The following is a 15,607-nucleotide window of genomic DNA, read 5'->3' as shown; positions in this document are numbered from 1 at the left end:
GGTGTGAGGGGTCCCTTGTTATTGTTACACTACTGGCCCCACACAGCATAGCACGCTGATCTCTAACTAGATTGGGGAAGTTCACAAATTAATGTACATGAGTCTGGTTTACACTGTCATAACACGTCGCGCACGGAGTGTGCGCAGTGGACGTTTAATTGGAATTGGTAGTTACACTTGCAGTTATGGTTACACTATTTTTCCCTACACCAATTACACTATGTTGACACTGGGCGCTCTGACGCGCCGTCACTAATATTAAGTCCTCACGCCAGTCGAGGTTGAGAGGGGAGATATCAATTGGAGTCGACCAATCCTGTAAATTGCGAACAGCGATGGCCGGGTCCACCTGTTTGGACCGCGGCTCGCTATGAAATTAGTTAAGAGTCCTTTAGACGCTGTGGCTGGTGCCTGTGCACTTCGGCGATTAACCAAACGTCTGTGATGGCGGGAGTCGGCCCGCGCCGTATGCTGTACTGCCCCACGTAATGCATTGTGCGGGGAGTTTACATTTAAGTGGCTGGGATAGGCCTTACACCGTAAAAGGACCGGGCGCACACGGGGAGTTAATTACAAAAGGTTTTGGAGAGTGACTATAATTACCAGGAAAGAAATCGGTGAAGACAATGGTTGAAGGCTCCCTGTGGGACCCACGTCCGTCCAGGTCCGCGAGTCGCTCGGTACTGGCGTCTGGCCCTGGCGAGAGGGGAGGGCTCCGCGTGCTCTCGCGCCAAGGTTTCTAAAGTTCCGTTATTCGTAAATTATTAAATTAACAAGATATTGAAAGTGGCTCTAAATTCACACATTAAATAATAAGAAATAATCTAATACACAGATATGTTTTAGGAATTGGATTCAACAAGTTTACATTAATTACGTTTAAATAATGTGAGTCACACTGGAGACTGTTCGTCACTTGTTGACTGCTCCAGTGGCGAATGATACACAAAAATTTGAGAGGTTATAAATTTAGTCACTCACTACTTTAATTAATTTAGGCTGAAGGCTGCAGGGGGAGCACTCACAAATGTATTAATAAAAATCCACACGTGAGCGAACCGGCCACTCCTACATCGCACTTCCCTTGTATGGGGTTTTCAATGAAAAGTAAGGTTATCATTAATTTATGTTTAATTTATAACATCCAGGAACCACGGTGTATGTTTGATTGGGGCATGGTCTTTAATTATACCTTTTGTTCCGGTGTTCGCCTGACTTGGGTGGGCTATGGCTAGGGGTGCGTTCCATTAGTGGGGTCGGATACTGGCAGTTGCAGGTCGGGCTTTAGGGTGGCCTTCGGTCGGACGACGTCAAGCACTATTATGGTAATGTGGGGTAATGTTCTTTGAATGATACTTGCAGTGGGGAAGATTTTCGTACAATAATTCCATGCCATATAAATATCTAAAGAATGGACAACAAAGATGAGTGCAACATATGGGAAACAAACAAGTGTAGGCTGACAGAAACATCAGTGCCTCTAGGCATGTATCATTTGACATCAGCTGATATTGCCTTGCTGTCCATGTGTTTATTGTATTCATTACTGTTATCTATTCTTGAACTGTTTTGTCATGTCCACCATTATGGCCTCGGCCGATATTCAAGGCAGAGAAACAATTTTGATACCAACATGGCCACCTCTCTAAAGCAAGCAGTATCCCACAGGCTATTGACATTTGTTACAGTGTGTATGTATTGTATAGTTGATGTACGATGTTAAATGCTTGACAGTGAGGCCTTACTTAAGGCGCTCGAGTTTGAAGTCGGAGATCGCAGAAGGCAGTACCAACTAAATGCAGTGAGATGTACGGTCCCTAGGCAAAAAAAAAAATGAACTGAATAATAATTGAAAGCATCACTGCCTGTTTACTATTTAATTTTCCCGCTTGGGATTGGCTTGGTACATTGAATACAGAACCATTTACACACATCTGCAGATCTAGATCTCGCATTAAAAAAAAATACATCTAATGTAATTACTCATTACAACCACCATATTACGGTTAATTTTACCATCATTAAGAAAGCATTAGTTTTCCCTAACAGGTCCGTTGATTACAATCTTGGATGACGTAACTTATTGTCTATAAAGTTTGTTTAGGCACATTCCCAATATTTTGGTCAAACCGGTCTCTAGTTATGACGTTATTATGCGAGTCCAACATCCCGCACCACAGTAACTTGTTAGGTCTGGCTTGCAGTTTACGTAATTTCTCACGTAGCGTAAAAGAAAAAAGGAGTAGAGTTTAATTCGCCACCTTACGATTCAAGATGCTAGCAAGATATGAATTTGAGTTTATGATCACTCAAGTCTCTCTGCTTATTGTTTCCTTGAAAAACCAACCCGGTCTCTGGTTGTTAATAACGGTTGCGTCGAGGCTTACTTGTAGTCGCGCAGCATGTTGGACGATAACCCGGGCTGGCCACTGGTCGATGCGTAGGTGAATGGAACAGCCTTTCCATTTTAGCAGCGACGCAACACGCCTGCACCCGTGAGGCGAAGTCGACTCCACCAGCCGCCACCACCGTCTCCCCGCTCGCCAGCCGCAGACCGTCGCAGGTTAACGCCTCACCATGACGTCATAAGGCTCAGCGCGCCGCGCGGTGTTGGCTCGCGGAAACACACACACGCGCAGCGCCGCGAATGTCCGTAATGCTTTTGTTTTAATCAAGCTTCAGGGCAAGAATGAACCAAGTGCCAAACAATCTATCATAATTAATACCAAATCAAATTAAAACGACGTTACTGTTACAAAAGGACGTTAAAACAAACAAATAATAAAAGTGAAGTTAATGGAGGCGTGGCAAACGCCTCAACAGTACTATGTGGTCCAAATTGTTAAATAATGACCTTGATTGCTGGTTGTTGGATGACAGATGATGGTCTGTTTTTGTAATGTGTCCCTCTTGTATCAGTAATCATTGCAAAACCAAAACTGCAGGGGAAAAATTATTTCGCTCTCATCCTTTCTCTCTCCCTCTTCTTCCTTCCTCTGGAGTGGCCTTCGGGAGCTCGCTCTAGGGTTCCGGCTGACCCCCCCCCCCCCTTCTTCCACACACTTTACCCGACCCCTCCTATCCCCCCCCCCCCCCTTTTATGCCCAGCAAGAGGCACCCCAGGAGAGACAAGCAGCTGTGCGGCGAGATGTGTGAGCGCAGCACCCAGGGGGTGTTTCACCCCCCACCTGAAACTCCCCACTGCCTTGTCCCGCAACCAGGGTCACGTCAGTTTCTACGAAAAACCATAAAAATGAGAAAAAGCATATGTCCATTTCTCTGTATTTATATAGTCATCTTCAGAGCGCGGTGCTGGTGGTATCTCTGGGGAAGGGTGTTGCTGATATGAAATGGCTGAAAGCTAATTTAAACAGAAGTAATTTCGTAACTTGATATTTTTTTTTTAGGTGAATTCTGGGCCTTGGAATCCTGAAAGTCTTTGAATTGCACCCACAAAATTTATTTGTTGTTTCCTTGGGGTAAGCTCTGGTTGAGAACTTCTGAAAGCAGATGTATTAAAAAGACCAAACAAGATGGAGTGGGGCACTGGTACAATGACTATATTCAGGGGCTCAATAACAGGGGGGCAAGGGTATTTTGCCCCCCCCCCCCTCTGAAACCTTGAAGTGGGGGCAAATGGGGGCAAAGAAAGTGCTGTGAAATCAATTTTTAGATAATAAAACTGCTTAAATACCACCATTTTCCACCTTGAAATACAAATTTTCCCGGGGGAGGACCCCCGGACCCCGCTTCAATAGGGGGGCTCGATGATTCTTTATAAAAAGGTATATTGCCCCCCCTTTGGAAATTTAGTTGTTGCGCCCCTGACTATATTTATATATTGTATCCAATTATGATCTTGGTACAGTAGCTGTATCAGAATTAACATGAAAATAGCCTTTTTGCGATGTCGGAACTGATGCCATTGCTAGTATACTCAAATATACCTAAAGTAATGAGCCATAGTATGTGTACCACTACAAGTCAATTTAGAGAGAAAATAGGGCATTGGTGATGTACTCCATGACACTGAGGGGCACTGGCTAAAACCACTGAATAGTAATGACATTAAGAAGCATCATTTAATATAAATAAAACAAACAAATACAATTGCTATTAAATGGGGTTGGACCGATGAAAAATCCCAAATGTAAATGGGATATGACTGCTTGGGCGGGGTGTAGTCTGGAAAGTTTAAAATCCTTAGAAAATAATGCTTCTGATCATCCTACTCAACAGGTGCAATTGTATATTCCTGCAGACTCGTGTGAATCAATTAAAGATGGCTACAACTTTAATGTACTCACAACCGAGAATAATTCTAGGTAAATCCAGACACAATTAGGAGCACCCAGGCTCGAATGTAAAGAGAGACATCGATTGGCCTTATATTTTGTGTCAATGGTTGACTAGTTTGGACCAGTGCTTAAAGCTCTTATACTCCCCTGCCGGGCTGGCAAAAGCTCGTATAGCCATTAAAGTCTTGGGAAGTGCCTTCAGAAGGTCATTAGACTTTGACAAACACCCTCTAAGCCCTGGATTTCTCTGACTCCAGTATATATGTAGTGTTCGACAAAGTTACCCTTAGAAAGCTCTATCTAAACTAAGAAATGACTCGTAGTGATAGTGTTTGAAACATGCTGATAGTAAAATTTTTTCTGAGGAGCCAGATCTTCCCTAATCCAAAAAATATATATTGGCTACTTTAAAAATGCTGATGATTATCAACTAGCTAGAGGAGCCCATTTAGTTCAAAATCGTAATGCAAAAAGCTTTTACATGTCAACAAGTTAAAAGTGTTATTTGAAGAGCATTTCCGTATTTTCTCTCGAATAATATGTACAGTGCAATATTGAAACCACAATAATGAGTGACTTTTTTTGCAAGAAAAACGAATTTTTTTTATCTTTGCAATTTTGGTGATGCATTAGACCAGTATTTTTTTTATAAATAAATAGTTATTTAAATGTAACTTATTCATACAAAAATAATGAGCAGGTGGTACCTATTGTTCATTCTAAACCTGGAATATAATAATATTTATTGATATCCTGAGATGTGGTCGCGAATAACACAATGGGGAGAATGAAACAAGACTACACTGTAAAAGATTCATCATCAGGTAGGAAGTTCTCCAACTTTAATTCATTTCAAATTTCCAGTGCTTTATAGTATAAATGGTAATGATATAGAGCAATTATTTTACAAATTATGTTTATTATGGTCAATCTTTCATATGTATTATTTACTGTTATAAATAAACAATTTTTATTCGGATCATTTATAATGTATTTGTTTAAAATAATTTTTGCATTTTATTTAAACATTTTATTCAATTTCCAAACAATTTTGTTTCTAAGAAATTAAGTTTTAGTTTGTATATTATGTACATCAATGCAGTTATGATTGTTTATTTTGTTGACTTCCTATGGTTTATGTATTTATTCAAAGGAAAAAATAATATTAAGTACGGAAATTTTTTTAAGGCTATTGTGGCGCATGTCACTGATAGGTTAACTTTTTATTTCCTATTTTTTAATCTTCTGTAGAATAGATAAGTTTTTTTACTGATTATTTAATGCAGGTTGTAATTTCATTTAATAGTATTTTTTTAATTTATTAAGTTGGATACGTAGTATACGAATATGGTATATTTTGCGTTGGAACCTGTTAGGTTGGCTTCACTTGTGGATATTTTCAGAACCAAAAACTTGAAGACTTTAATTTATAATTTTATTTTAATTTCAAGTATTATTTACTGTATAAGTTAAAGGTATTTTTGTCGTTTATTTCAGGTTCTTAAAACAGACTTCTTGTGCATAATAATTATTGATGTGTGGTTGAGAAACAAAAAAATCGAGTAACGTCTTTTGTGCGCGATCAGCGCGCCGGGTGGTCGTGCCACGAAGCTGCAGGAGACAGTTGCCGACGGAAACTCAGGTGACGTAAATTCTCGCGTTTAGCAGCTCGTGTGACGAAAATGACTAAAATGACGTTAATAAGACAATAAGAACAATGTACAAGCAACGTACTGGGAGTGTAATGCAACTATCAATTTCGGCAGTGCCTTTAAGTGCTTATGACATAAAATGAAACGACAAATTTCCGCGCGCATGAATCATTATTTGAACGGTAATGGTACGAAACGAATCGGCGAGATAATAATTAATTGCAAGATTGCTTTGTAACGGCTGCTGTTTTCGTCGCACGTGACCTGGTGCTAAGCCATGCTCTTGAGATACGTCCTTGTGTGCCAGGCAAGGCATTGCCGGGCGCATTTGCAGTTTAAGTTACGTGGAGCTATTTTATGGCCCTGCTGGATGGATCATCTCAGCCCTGCGCTTCAGACACGCAAGTAAGCCTCGGTCCACTTCCTAAAAATTATTTGGCAAGAACCCTTGCAATATTGCATATACGTCCTAAAGTCAGGGGCGTAGCCAGGGGGGGGTTTTAGGGGTTCAAACCCCCCCCTTAGCACCAAATCTTTAATTAATTTCTTATTCATCACTCAAACAAATTTCATATTAAAATTAATAAAATTTTTACCATTACAATATTTAAATTTAAGTACCGAAAACTGCTAAAATAGCACTATTTTACACCTTAAAATCCAAATTTTCCCGGGGGAGGACCCCCGGACCCCCCCCCCCCCCCTCTAATACGGGGGGGGGGGGGGGCATGCTTCTTAGCACCCCCCATACACAAATCCTGGCTACGCCACTGCCTAAAGTTAGTGTGAATTGGAAGACGACGTATTTTTGCCTTGCAGCAATTTGTTTCGCAAGTAAGTAACTCTGTTATCGGCCCCATTTAACTGTGAAGAACGAACAACCATTTTTTTTATCTTTTCTTTTTATATTGAGCCAGCTAACAACGAAATTGTAACGAAGCCTACACCAATAATTGTGAAATTAGGATTCTTTTTTAACTATTCAAATTTGAATGATGTAACTTTTTTAAATCTATTTTATATTTTTAAATAAGTTTGCCATTTCATGTTAATTTCTTCAGTGTTTAGTTTAACAGGTTTGTTTGATAATATATAGCATGCTCCCCTATTTCTTGAACGGTTGTGCACGGTCATTTGAAATTCTATGTTTTTTTTGTTAAACATAAAAAAAATCTTTTTAGGCATTTAAGTGTAGTGTATAATTTAGTTTATTCAAGTTGTAACAATGAAAACTGATCCAAACTAAGAGTTATGCTGCCATGACCGACTTTATATATATTTTATTTCTAATTTGGTTCACATTAAAAGTGCCATCAATTTAACAATAATTTCATTTTATTAATTCCAGCTAACACTTACTACTTGGTTCTCCTTAATTTTGTTGACGTTTCTTTGCTATTGTTTGTTTTTGGCTCACGAGCTTGATTATTATTAACAGCTATGATAAATGCCGCAACGCTAAGGTTAGTTTTTTAAATCAATAATATTGCGTAACTTTCGTTGCCGCGATTAAACCTGATTGCTCCTAGCAAGTTGTGGGTACTGTAACTGCCCTTTATAACCACAGGAGGGGTAGTGACACTAACTTTTACAGAAAAATACCACTTCTGTAACATTATTTAAAAATGCACTTATAAAATAGTATCCGCATTAATTGCAAAACTAAAAAAATCAATCATTTTTATTAAAAAATCATTATATAAAAACAGTTTGTTTTTAATAACTAAATTTTTAAATTATTTAATTTATATTTATATATATTTTTTATTTCATTTTGCTTACTCAACATTTTTAAAATATTTATTCATTTCTTATTGCCTTAACAAAAATATTAAACATGCTTATTGTGGTTTCTAAGTTGTATAAAGTCCAAAAATATTATGTGTGTTTTGAATTAATTTGGCTTATAACCAAACTTGTCTCATAATTTTACAGCTCTTAAAATTAGTAAGTCAGAGTATAGCAAAATAAATATTCACTATATAAACATATACAAAAGGGAACTTTGAATTTTCTTTTATATATCCTATAACTTAATTTGTGGCATAAAAATTTTTTTTTAAGCAAAAATATTAAGTATCCAATTTTTTGAAGTGACGTTAGTTATCACTAAATGGAGCTCATTAAAAAATTTTGAAACGTTAATGTGTAATAACAGAAATTAAAATACTATCTGACAAGCACTTGCAGATATTTACTATTGTTCGGTTAAAACGTCATCCCTCAGATGTCATACTGTTATCAAACATTCTGTACCTATAGTTTATTTGTTATGTGTTTTATCATGGGTAGTAGCGTACTGGATGGCAGTAGCTAAAAACTCAAGTCTTTACTAATGATTAATGATGGAGGTTTATAAAAAAAATCCAAAATTTTGTCAATGAAAGGTTTGTTTGTCAGTAGGGGGAGCATGTATGTTCTGGAGCACACAGAATATGCAAATTAGGTAATTTTTCACTGTCACCCCTCCTCCCATCTCTTGTTCTATAAAACAAATGATATTTGACTGAGAAGGTGGTTTGGGAAGGGGCGGATGAAGGGTTGGGTGCAACAGTGATTTATTGCCAAATTTGCATATGCTTTTGTAAGTAAATCTGTAGTTGGACCACATGTGTTAAAAAATTTTTTTTTTATCAGAAACTACTTTTATTCTATGCTCTTTAACTTTCTCTTTTCATTAAACCCGGTGGAGATAATACATTCCTAATACTTTAGGAGATATAGATTTTTTAATTTTCATTACAATACCTGTTCATTCATGCGGCGTTCAACATAGTTTCTTTTTTAAGAGTATGAAATTTTTTTTTTTCTTGCAGCGTTCACCATTGTTTCTTGTTTACAAGTATCAAGTATTTGAGTTTTTAACATTACAAATTTTAATGTTTTATTTGATATTTGAATATTGTTGTTGCGCAAGTAATACGTAAAAAAAAATTACGTGAGTTCCTACTGTTCATCCTTTGTCCCAGTTTATTAGGTCAGGTCAGTTACATTATAAATACTTTAAAACTAAACAACCATTAAAATTAACTATTATTATTTTTAATGTCCGCTTAGTTTGAAAGTATTTATAATGTAACTGACCTGACCTAATCAACCATTTTATTTAATTAGGCATTCACGAACACACAGCAAATTAAAAATGGCGACAGGTCTTGTATAGCAAAAAAAGAACGGCGATATCTCCTAAAGTATTTGTAGGCCTAATTTCTTATCTCCGCCAGGTTTTATGAAAAGAGGAACCTAAAAAGCATAGAATAAAAGTATTTTTGGAATTTTAAAATTTTTTTTAACAAATATCACCCAACTACATATTTACTTACCCTTTTGTACCCCGGAAAATACAAAGCTCCCCCTACTCCTGTCGTCTTCAGTGGCGTAGCCAGGATTTGTGTATGCGGGGGTGTTGTTAAGACGCATGCCGCCCCCCTCCTTCCCGTATTAAAGCGGAGGGGGAGGGGCTCCAGGGGTCCTGCCCCCCCCCGGGAAAATTTGGATTTTAAGGTGTAAAATAGTGCTATTTTATCAGTTTTCGGTACTTAAATTTAAATATTGTAATGGTAAAAAATTTTATTAATTTTTAATATGAAATTAGTTTGAGTGATGAATAAGAAATTTAATTAAAGATTTGGTGCTACGTGGTGGGGGGGGGGGGGTTTGAACCCCTAAACCCCCCCCCCCCCCCTCCTGGCTACGCCCCTGGTCATCTTGGTTCCCCTAGCACAGGAAGAGAGAGGGTAGGTGCGGGAGAGATCGCGAGAGAGAGGGAACATGTGTGTGCAGACCCGCCCCGGATAGCGCCTTTCCAGTTCGCCCCCAACCTGGAGAAGGGCATGCGGGCGCTGCTGTCCTGCAGCATCATGTCGGGCGACCTGCCCATCTCCATCGCCTGGAGGAAGGACGGTGCGCCCTTGCCCCAGGTGCGTCATCTCCGCGCTCTTCCCAGAGCACGTCTCAGCTCTCTCCTTTGATTCGTTTTGGGTAAATTATGTACTGTAAGCTAGCGGTATTTGCGAAAAAAAAAAAAATGTTAGAAATTTCGAAAATACTTTCGTTATATGCTCTTTCACTTCCTCGCTACCTCACCTAAGTTAGAGGCCGGTACAATTCCTTTGCCGTTAGTAGAAAATGATGGGTAAATCTGTATTGTACGGATTAGCGCCAAAGAAATCGTACAAATATGAAATAACTTTCATAATATGCTCTTTTACGTCCTCTTTTCAGAACCGCCCGCGGAGATTAAAAATTCCAATTACTTTTGGAGATATCGCCGTTCTTATTTTGCAATACAAGCCCTATGTAATCATTTAACAGACGCCATTTTATATTTTGCCGTGTGTGCGTGAATGCCTAAATAACAGAAATTTTCCATTAGGTAAGGTTAGTTACATGATAAATACTTCAAAATAAATGGAAATTAAAAATAATATCAATTAATTTTACTTGTATAGTTCTAAGTATTTATAATGTAACTGACCTGACCTAACAAAACGGGACAAAGGTAGATTAGGTCAGGTCAGCTACAGTATAAATACTTTGAAACTGAACGGACATTAAAAATAATAAAAATTAATTTTAATGGTTGTTTAGTTTTAAAGTATTTATAATGTAGCTGACCTGACCTAACAAACCGGGAAAAAGGATGAACAGTAGGAACTCACGTAATTTTCTTTTTACGTGATGTAGTCGTTCAACTACGTCGCGAAAAAAAAAAATCATACTTTTAAACAAGCAACAATGGTGAACGCGGGAAGCCTACGATTCACTCATCCTTCTGGACATACCCGAATACTCACGTTGGCAAGCCTTCTTTCAACAGACGAGAGGCAAACGCCCGATCGTGCATCTTCGGTTTTTTTTTGTTTATTGTAAATAAATATGCAACTAATGAAAACTAATGGTCAATTAGGTTATGTTAGCTACATTATAAATACTTGAAAACATTGTGGATGGTTGATTTGGTTAGGATAGCTACATTAAAAATACTGTGAAATCATGAAAACGGTTTCCTAGCGCTGGATAGCTACATATTAAAAAGTTATTTGCTAAGCAACCATAAAATGATTTTACAGTTTTTTTTAATGTAGCTATACTAACCTAATATAACCAACCATCCACAATGTTTTAAAGTATTTTTAATTACTTCTTGCTAATTTTAAGAAAAGAAGGCTTGCCAACGTGAGTATTCGGGTATGTCCAGAAAGATGTGTGAATCGTAGGCTTCCCGCTGAAATGCCGCATCAGTGCACAACATGAAAATTAAAAAATTACATATCTCCTAAAGTATTTGGAATTTCTGATCTCCGTCGGGTTTAATGAAATGAGGAAGTTAAAGAGCACAGAATAAAGGTATTTTCGGATTTTTAATTTTTTTTTTTAAATATCACCAAAAAATTAATATTAAAAAATTCGATATCTCCAAAAGTAATTGGAATTTTTTATCTCCGCAGGCGGTTCTGAAAAGAGGACGTAAGATAGCATATAATGAAAGTTATTTCATATTTATACGATTTTTTTTGGCGCTAATCCGTACAATACAGATTTACCAAATGATGTAGTCGTTCACCTACGTCGCAAAAAAAAAAATTCATACTCGCAAACAAGAAACAAAGTTTAACGCCGCATGAATGCACAGGTCTTGTATTGCGAAATAAGAACGGCGATATCTCCTAAAGTATTTGGAATTTCTTATCTCCGCCGGGTTTAATGAATAGAGAAAGTGAAAGAGCATATAATAAAAGTATTTTCGGATTTTTAACATTTTTTTTTCTCGCAAATAGCGCTACACTACATATTTACCTTTTTTTGTTACAATTCATGCATTTAATCATTGAAATTCATTTCTATTAAAGTACACTTATTTCGTTATAAATGTTCTTTTGATGCTTTTTGATGTTCTTTAATTCATTTTATTTATTTCATTACATTTGGGTACATATCATTTTATTTATTTTGTATCGAGTGATTTTGTTTGATGTATTAGGTTTACGACTCATTTCCGTACATGTGGATTTTTTTCATTTCCATTTGCATCGTTTCGGATTATTTCTGTTATTTCACATTAATATGTTCAAGTAGATAACATTACCACACATTTCAGTTCTTTCCTTTGATTTATTTTGTTACAATTCATGCATTTAATCATTGAAATTCGTTTCTCACTGCAGAGAAATTGTATGGTGCACTCGAAAACCCACTATCACCATCCAAATTTCTTTAAGGCATGTCTGTACAAACATTTTTTTTTTTAATGCGTTGAGGGCGTACGGTGTTATGGAGAAATTATCGGTACTAAATAGTGGGCACGTGGACCCGGCTGGAGACTCTAACCCAGGGCGTTACGTGGCCCGTGTGTGGCGAGATATTTGGCCCTCTAGATATGAAACGCGCTGCTCTCGACCCTACCTAAGCCCTCTCTCAGCGTCGGGCACGCTTCTAACACGCAGTGGGTTCTCAGGGCGTCCCACACGCCGCCGACCAGGTTGGGGTCCCACGTGGTCCCCCGAACACAAAGACACGTAACACAGTTAATTGATTTATTTTACTCACGATTTATTTCCGTACACGTTCCTTCACTGGTACAACTGAAAAAACGCACGAGGCACGAATCAGATTAGAGGAGGCTGACCACGCACGTGGTCGCCTCAAGGCAGCGACACGACCGCCCTCGGCTGGCGGGAGAGAACGACTGGGGTGAGATCATGGTTTGCAGGTGGCAACATGGCGCCCTTCGCGCCGAACACAATTACCGTTACAACATCCTGCGATTCCGTGCCCCGGCGAAAGTTAAGTAAATAATAGATTACATTAATAAATATATAAAAATTACTGGCAATTTAAAATACATTAATGTTTACGTAGTTATTGAGAATTATTATAAAACATTTCTACCCTCGTCCAAGTCCGTGCCTATTCGGGTCCGCCCGGGCAACGTCTATAGTTTTATCATTAACATAATATTTAAATTGAAGAAACACATGATTACAAAACACTGGGGCAAAAGAATGAAAGAAAAAGGGTTACAATATTAATTACACATTTAGGGGTGTGGCGCACTGCATCTAAGCGCCCTCTTGCTGGGCTGGAAACACACGCACACACGCACGCACGAGCGGGAGGTTTGAATAGAGACGGTGGTTGGGCGGTGTCATATCGGGCTCAAAGGGGCCGCAGGCCCGGACGACGTCAATTGCCCCCTCCGAAAGTAGGCCGATATGACAGCGCCGTTTGACACATGGTTGGGGGGCGTTGCCTGTGCTGTTTAGGTCGCACACTCCCACGTGGCAATGTTGATGTTTACGTTTGTGCGGGTAGGTGGCAATGTTGACATGACGGACGGACAAGCAATGTTTACACGATGGAAGGGCGAGCAATGTTTACATGATGGCGGTGAGCAATATTTACACGATGAAGGACAATACACACGGGCAGAATGGGTGCTGGCTGACTAACCTTGTGGGTGGTGACCCACCAGTTGTCCCGAGCCCCAAATCTGCGTCAGCTGCGGCTGCTGCGTGTGACGGCGCGGCGGTGGCCAGGGCGCCGGCCGGCAGGGGCGGCGGCGTCCAAGGTCAGGCGGCTCGTGGCAGGCGGGTTAGCAAACGCGGGCGGCGCTCGGCACGGCCCGGCTCAGCCTCGCCGACATGTGGGCGCTTCGCGGCCCGTCGTGACGGACGGGTGACAGGTGTCAAAGTCCAGGTGGTGGTCACGTTCGGTGGTGGGCAGTCGGGCGTCCAGGCGTCGTGGCGTCGACCTGCATCGCGACAGGCGGATGCAGGGAGCTCGGGCGACTCTTCACGGTGCAGCGTCCCAATGTTGCCAACTTGCGACATTTGGGTGGCGTCTGGGGCGGCAGGGCACTTGACCGGTGTTCCGGTACTGCGACGATCGGCGTCGGAATCGGGCGTCGTGGCGTCTCGGTCGTTCCTGGCGTCGCGTCAGGTGGGCATGTAGGCGGCGTCAGCGTCGGCGTCGCGCGCGTCTGTCTCACTCGGGCAGGTACAACCGGCTGTGCTTCGAAGCCAGGCGGGCACAGAGGGGTAAATCCGGGCGGGCACAGAGAAGCGAACCCAGGCAGCGGGGCGGCGCTCAGGCGTCTCGGCGTCATGGCCCTGGACATCGTGTCGCAAAGTGTCCTGTTTGCGACTGCGCACTCGGGTGGCGGTGACGACGGCAGGATGACGTCGAATCCAGGTGGTGGCGACATGGTGACACGAAGCGTCGGCGTCCAGTCTGGTGGCGTCCGTGGCGAGTCGTGTGGCGGAGACGATGCGGGTTTCGCCGGAAATGACCTTGGTGGCGTCGGGACGGCGGTTCGGTGCGGTGGTGAGGTCATTCCGGCGTCGGGAGGTGTCTCCGACATGAGGCGGGTGCTGGACGGCGTGGCAGACTCGGCGGGACGGTCGTCGTCGGGCGTCGCTCAGTTGGCTTCGGCGAGTCGAGCATCATCATAGTCGGGATGAGTGGCGTCAGGTCGGCGAAACGAGGTCTTGCTGGCGATGTTGCGTTTGGACCAGCGTCGGGAGACGTCAGGTCGACGAGAAGTGCCGGGGTTGGCGGCTCCAGGACAGGAGGTGGCGGGAGCGGAATTGTCGGCGTCGGGACGGCGAGCGTCGGAGTCGGGATAAGTGGCGTCGGGTCGACGAAACGCAGTGTGGCAGGCGGCGGCGGGATCGGACTTGTGTCGGGAGACGTCAAGTCAATGAGCGTCGGCATCGGCACGGCGGGCGTCGGCGTCGGGATGACAGGCGTCGGCGTCGGGACGTCGGGCGTGGGCGTCAGGACAACGGGCGTCTTTGTCAGGGCGGTAGGTGTCGGTAGCTTAACACGTGGCGGTGCGGGTGACGTCAGGATGTACCTTCGTGGTGCTGGTGTCGGCGTCGTGCGTGAGGAGTCGGCTTGGTGCGGCGGTGACGTTCCGGCAACGGGCGGCGTCCTTGACACGTGCTGCGTCGGCGTTTTCGGCGTGGTTGGCTTCGGCGTGAGCGGCGTCGGCGTGATCGGCATCGTTGGCGTCGGCGTGAGCGGCGTCTTTTTCGGCGTTGTAGGCGTCGGCATGAGCGGCGTCTTTTTCGGCATGGTTGGCGTCGGCGTGAGCGGCGTCTTTTTCGGCGTCTCTGCCTCGTACCGCGCCTGGGTGGCTAGGTAGGCAATGCATCGTGCGCACGTGAAGGTAAAAAACTTGCGCAGTATTGTCCATTCACGTTCGCCGATACAGCCACGATGCCACAGGCCGGCACATTCCTGGCAGCGGTATCCCTCGCTACTACCTCCGGGACACGACCTAGCACCACATTTCGTCACGCCGTGTATGCGGTACTCCGTACAGTAGCCACACTCGTATCCGGCGGCGGTCCTGCCATGCAAGTCCCAACTCGGGCAGGGGAAGTAACAACCGATACACTCGTCCGGATACATATCTACGCACGTGGTACTCTTCACACGAACAGTCCTCACGTCCACGTTCTCACGAACTACTCACGAATCCACATCAGTACTGCGGTAACTCACTGCGCTCGGAGTGTTGTTGTTGCCAGGAATGCAGCCACCTGGCTGCTCGCTGCGAATTCTCGGTAGCGCGCGCGCTCGGCTGGTCACGTGGCCGCTCGGTCCCGTTATCTCTCGCGCTCCGGTGCACAACCGCCTAACTCGCGCTAA

General features: G+C 42.3%; 1 protein-coding gene across 1 annotated transcript in view; it reads left to right on the top strand.

The window, feature by feature from the left end:
* Positions 1 to 15,607, top strand: part of LOC134540938 (cell adhesion molecule Dscam2-like) — a 147,759-nt gene that overhangs the window by 67,762 nt on the left and 64,390 nt on the right. Inside the window, exons 14-16 of the mRNA XM_063384019.1 lie at positions 665 to 680; positions 6,258 to 6,355; positions 9,734 to 9,870. Coding sequence (XP_063240089.1) covers positions 665 to 680; positions 6,258 to 6,355; positions 9,734 to 9,870 — 251 coding nt within the window. The remainder of the gene's footprint in view (positions 1 to 664; positions 681 to 6,257; positions 6,356 to 9,733; positions 9,871 to 15,607) is intronic.

This window comes from Bacillus rossius, chromosome 17, assembly GCF_032445375.1.
Source record: "Bacillus rossius redtenbacheri isolate Brsri chromosome 17, Brsri_v3, whole genome shotgun sequence".
NCBI lineage: Eukaryota > Metazoa > Arthropoda > Insecta > Phasmatodea > Bacillidae > Bacillus > Bacillus rossius.
Note: the sequence above shows the minus strand (reverse complement) of the source record. Positions and strands in the feature narration are given on the sequence as shown.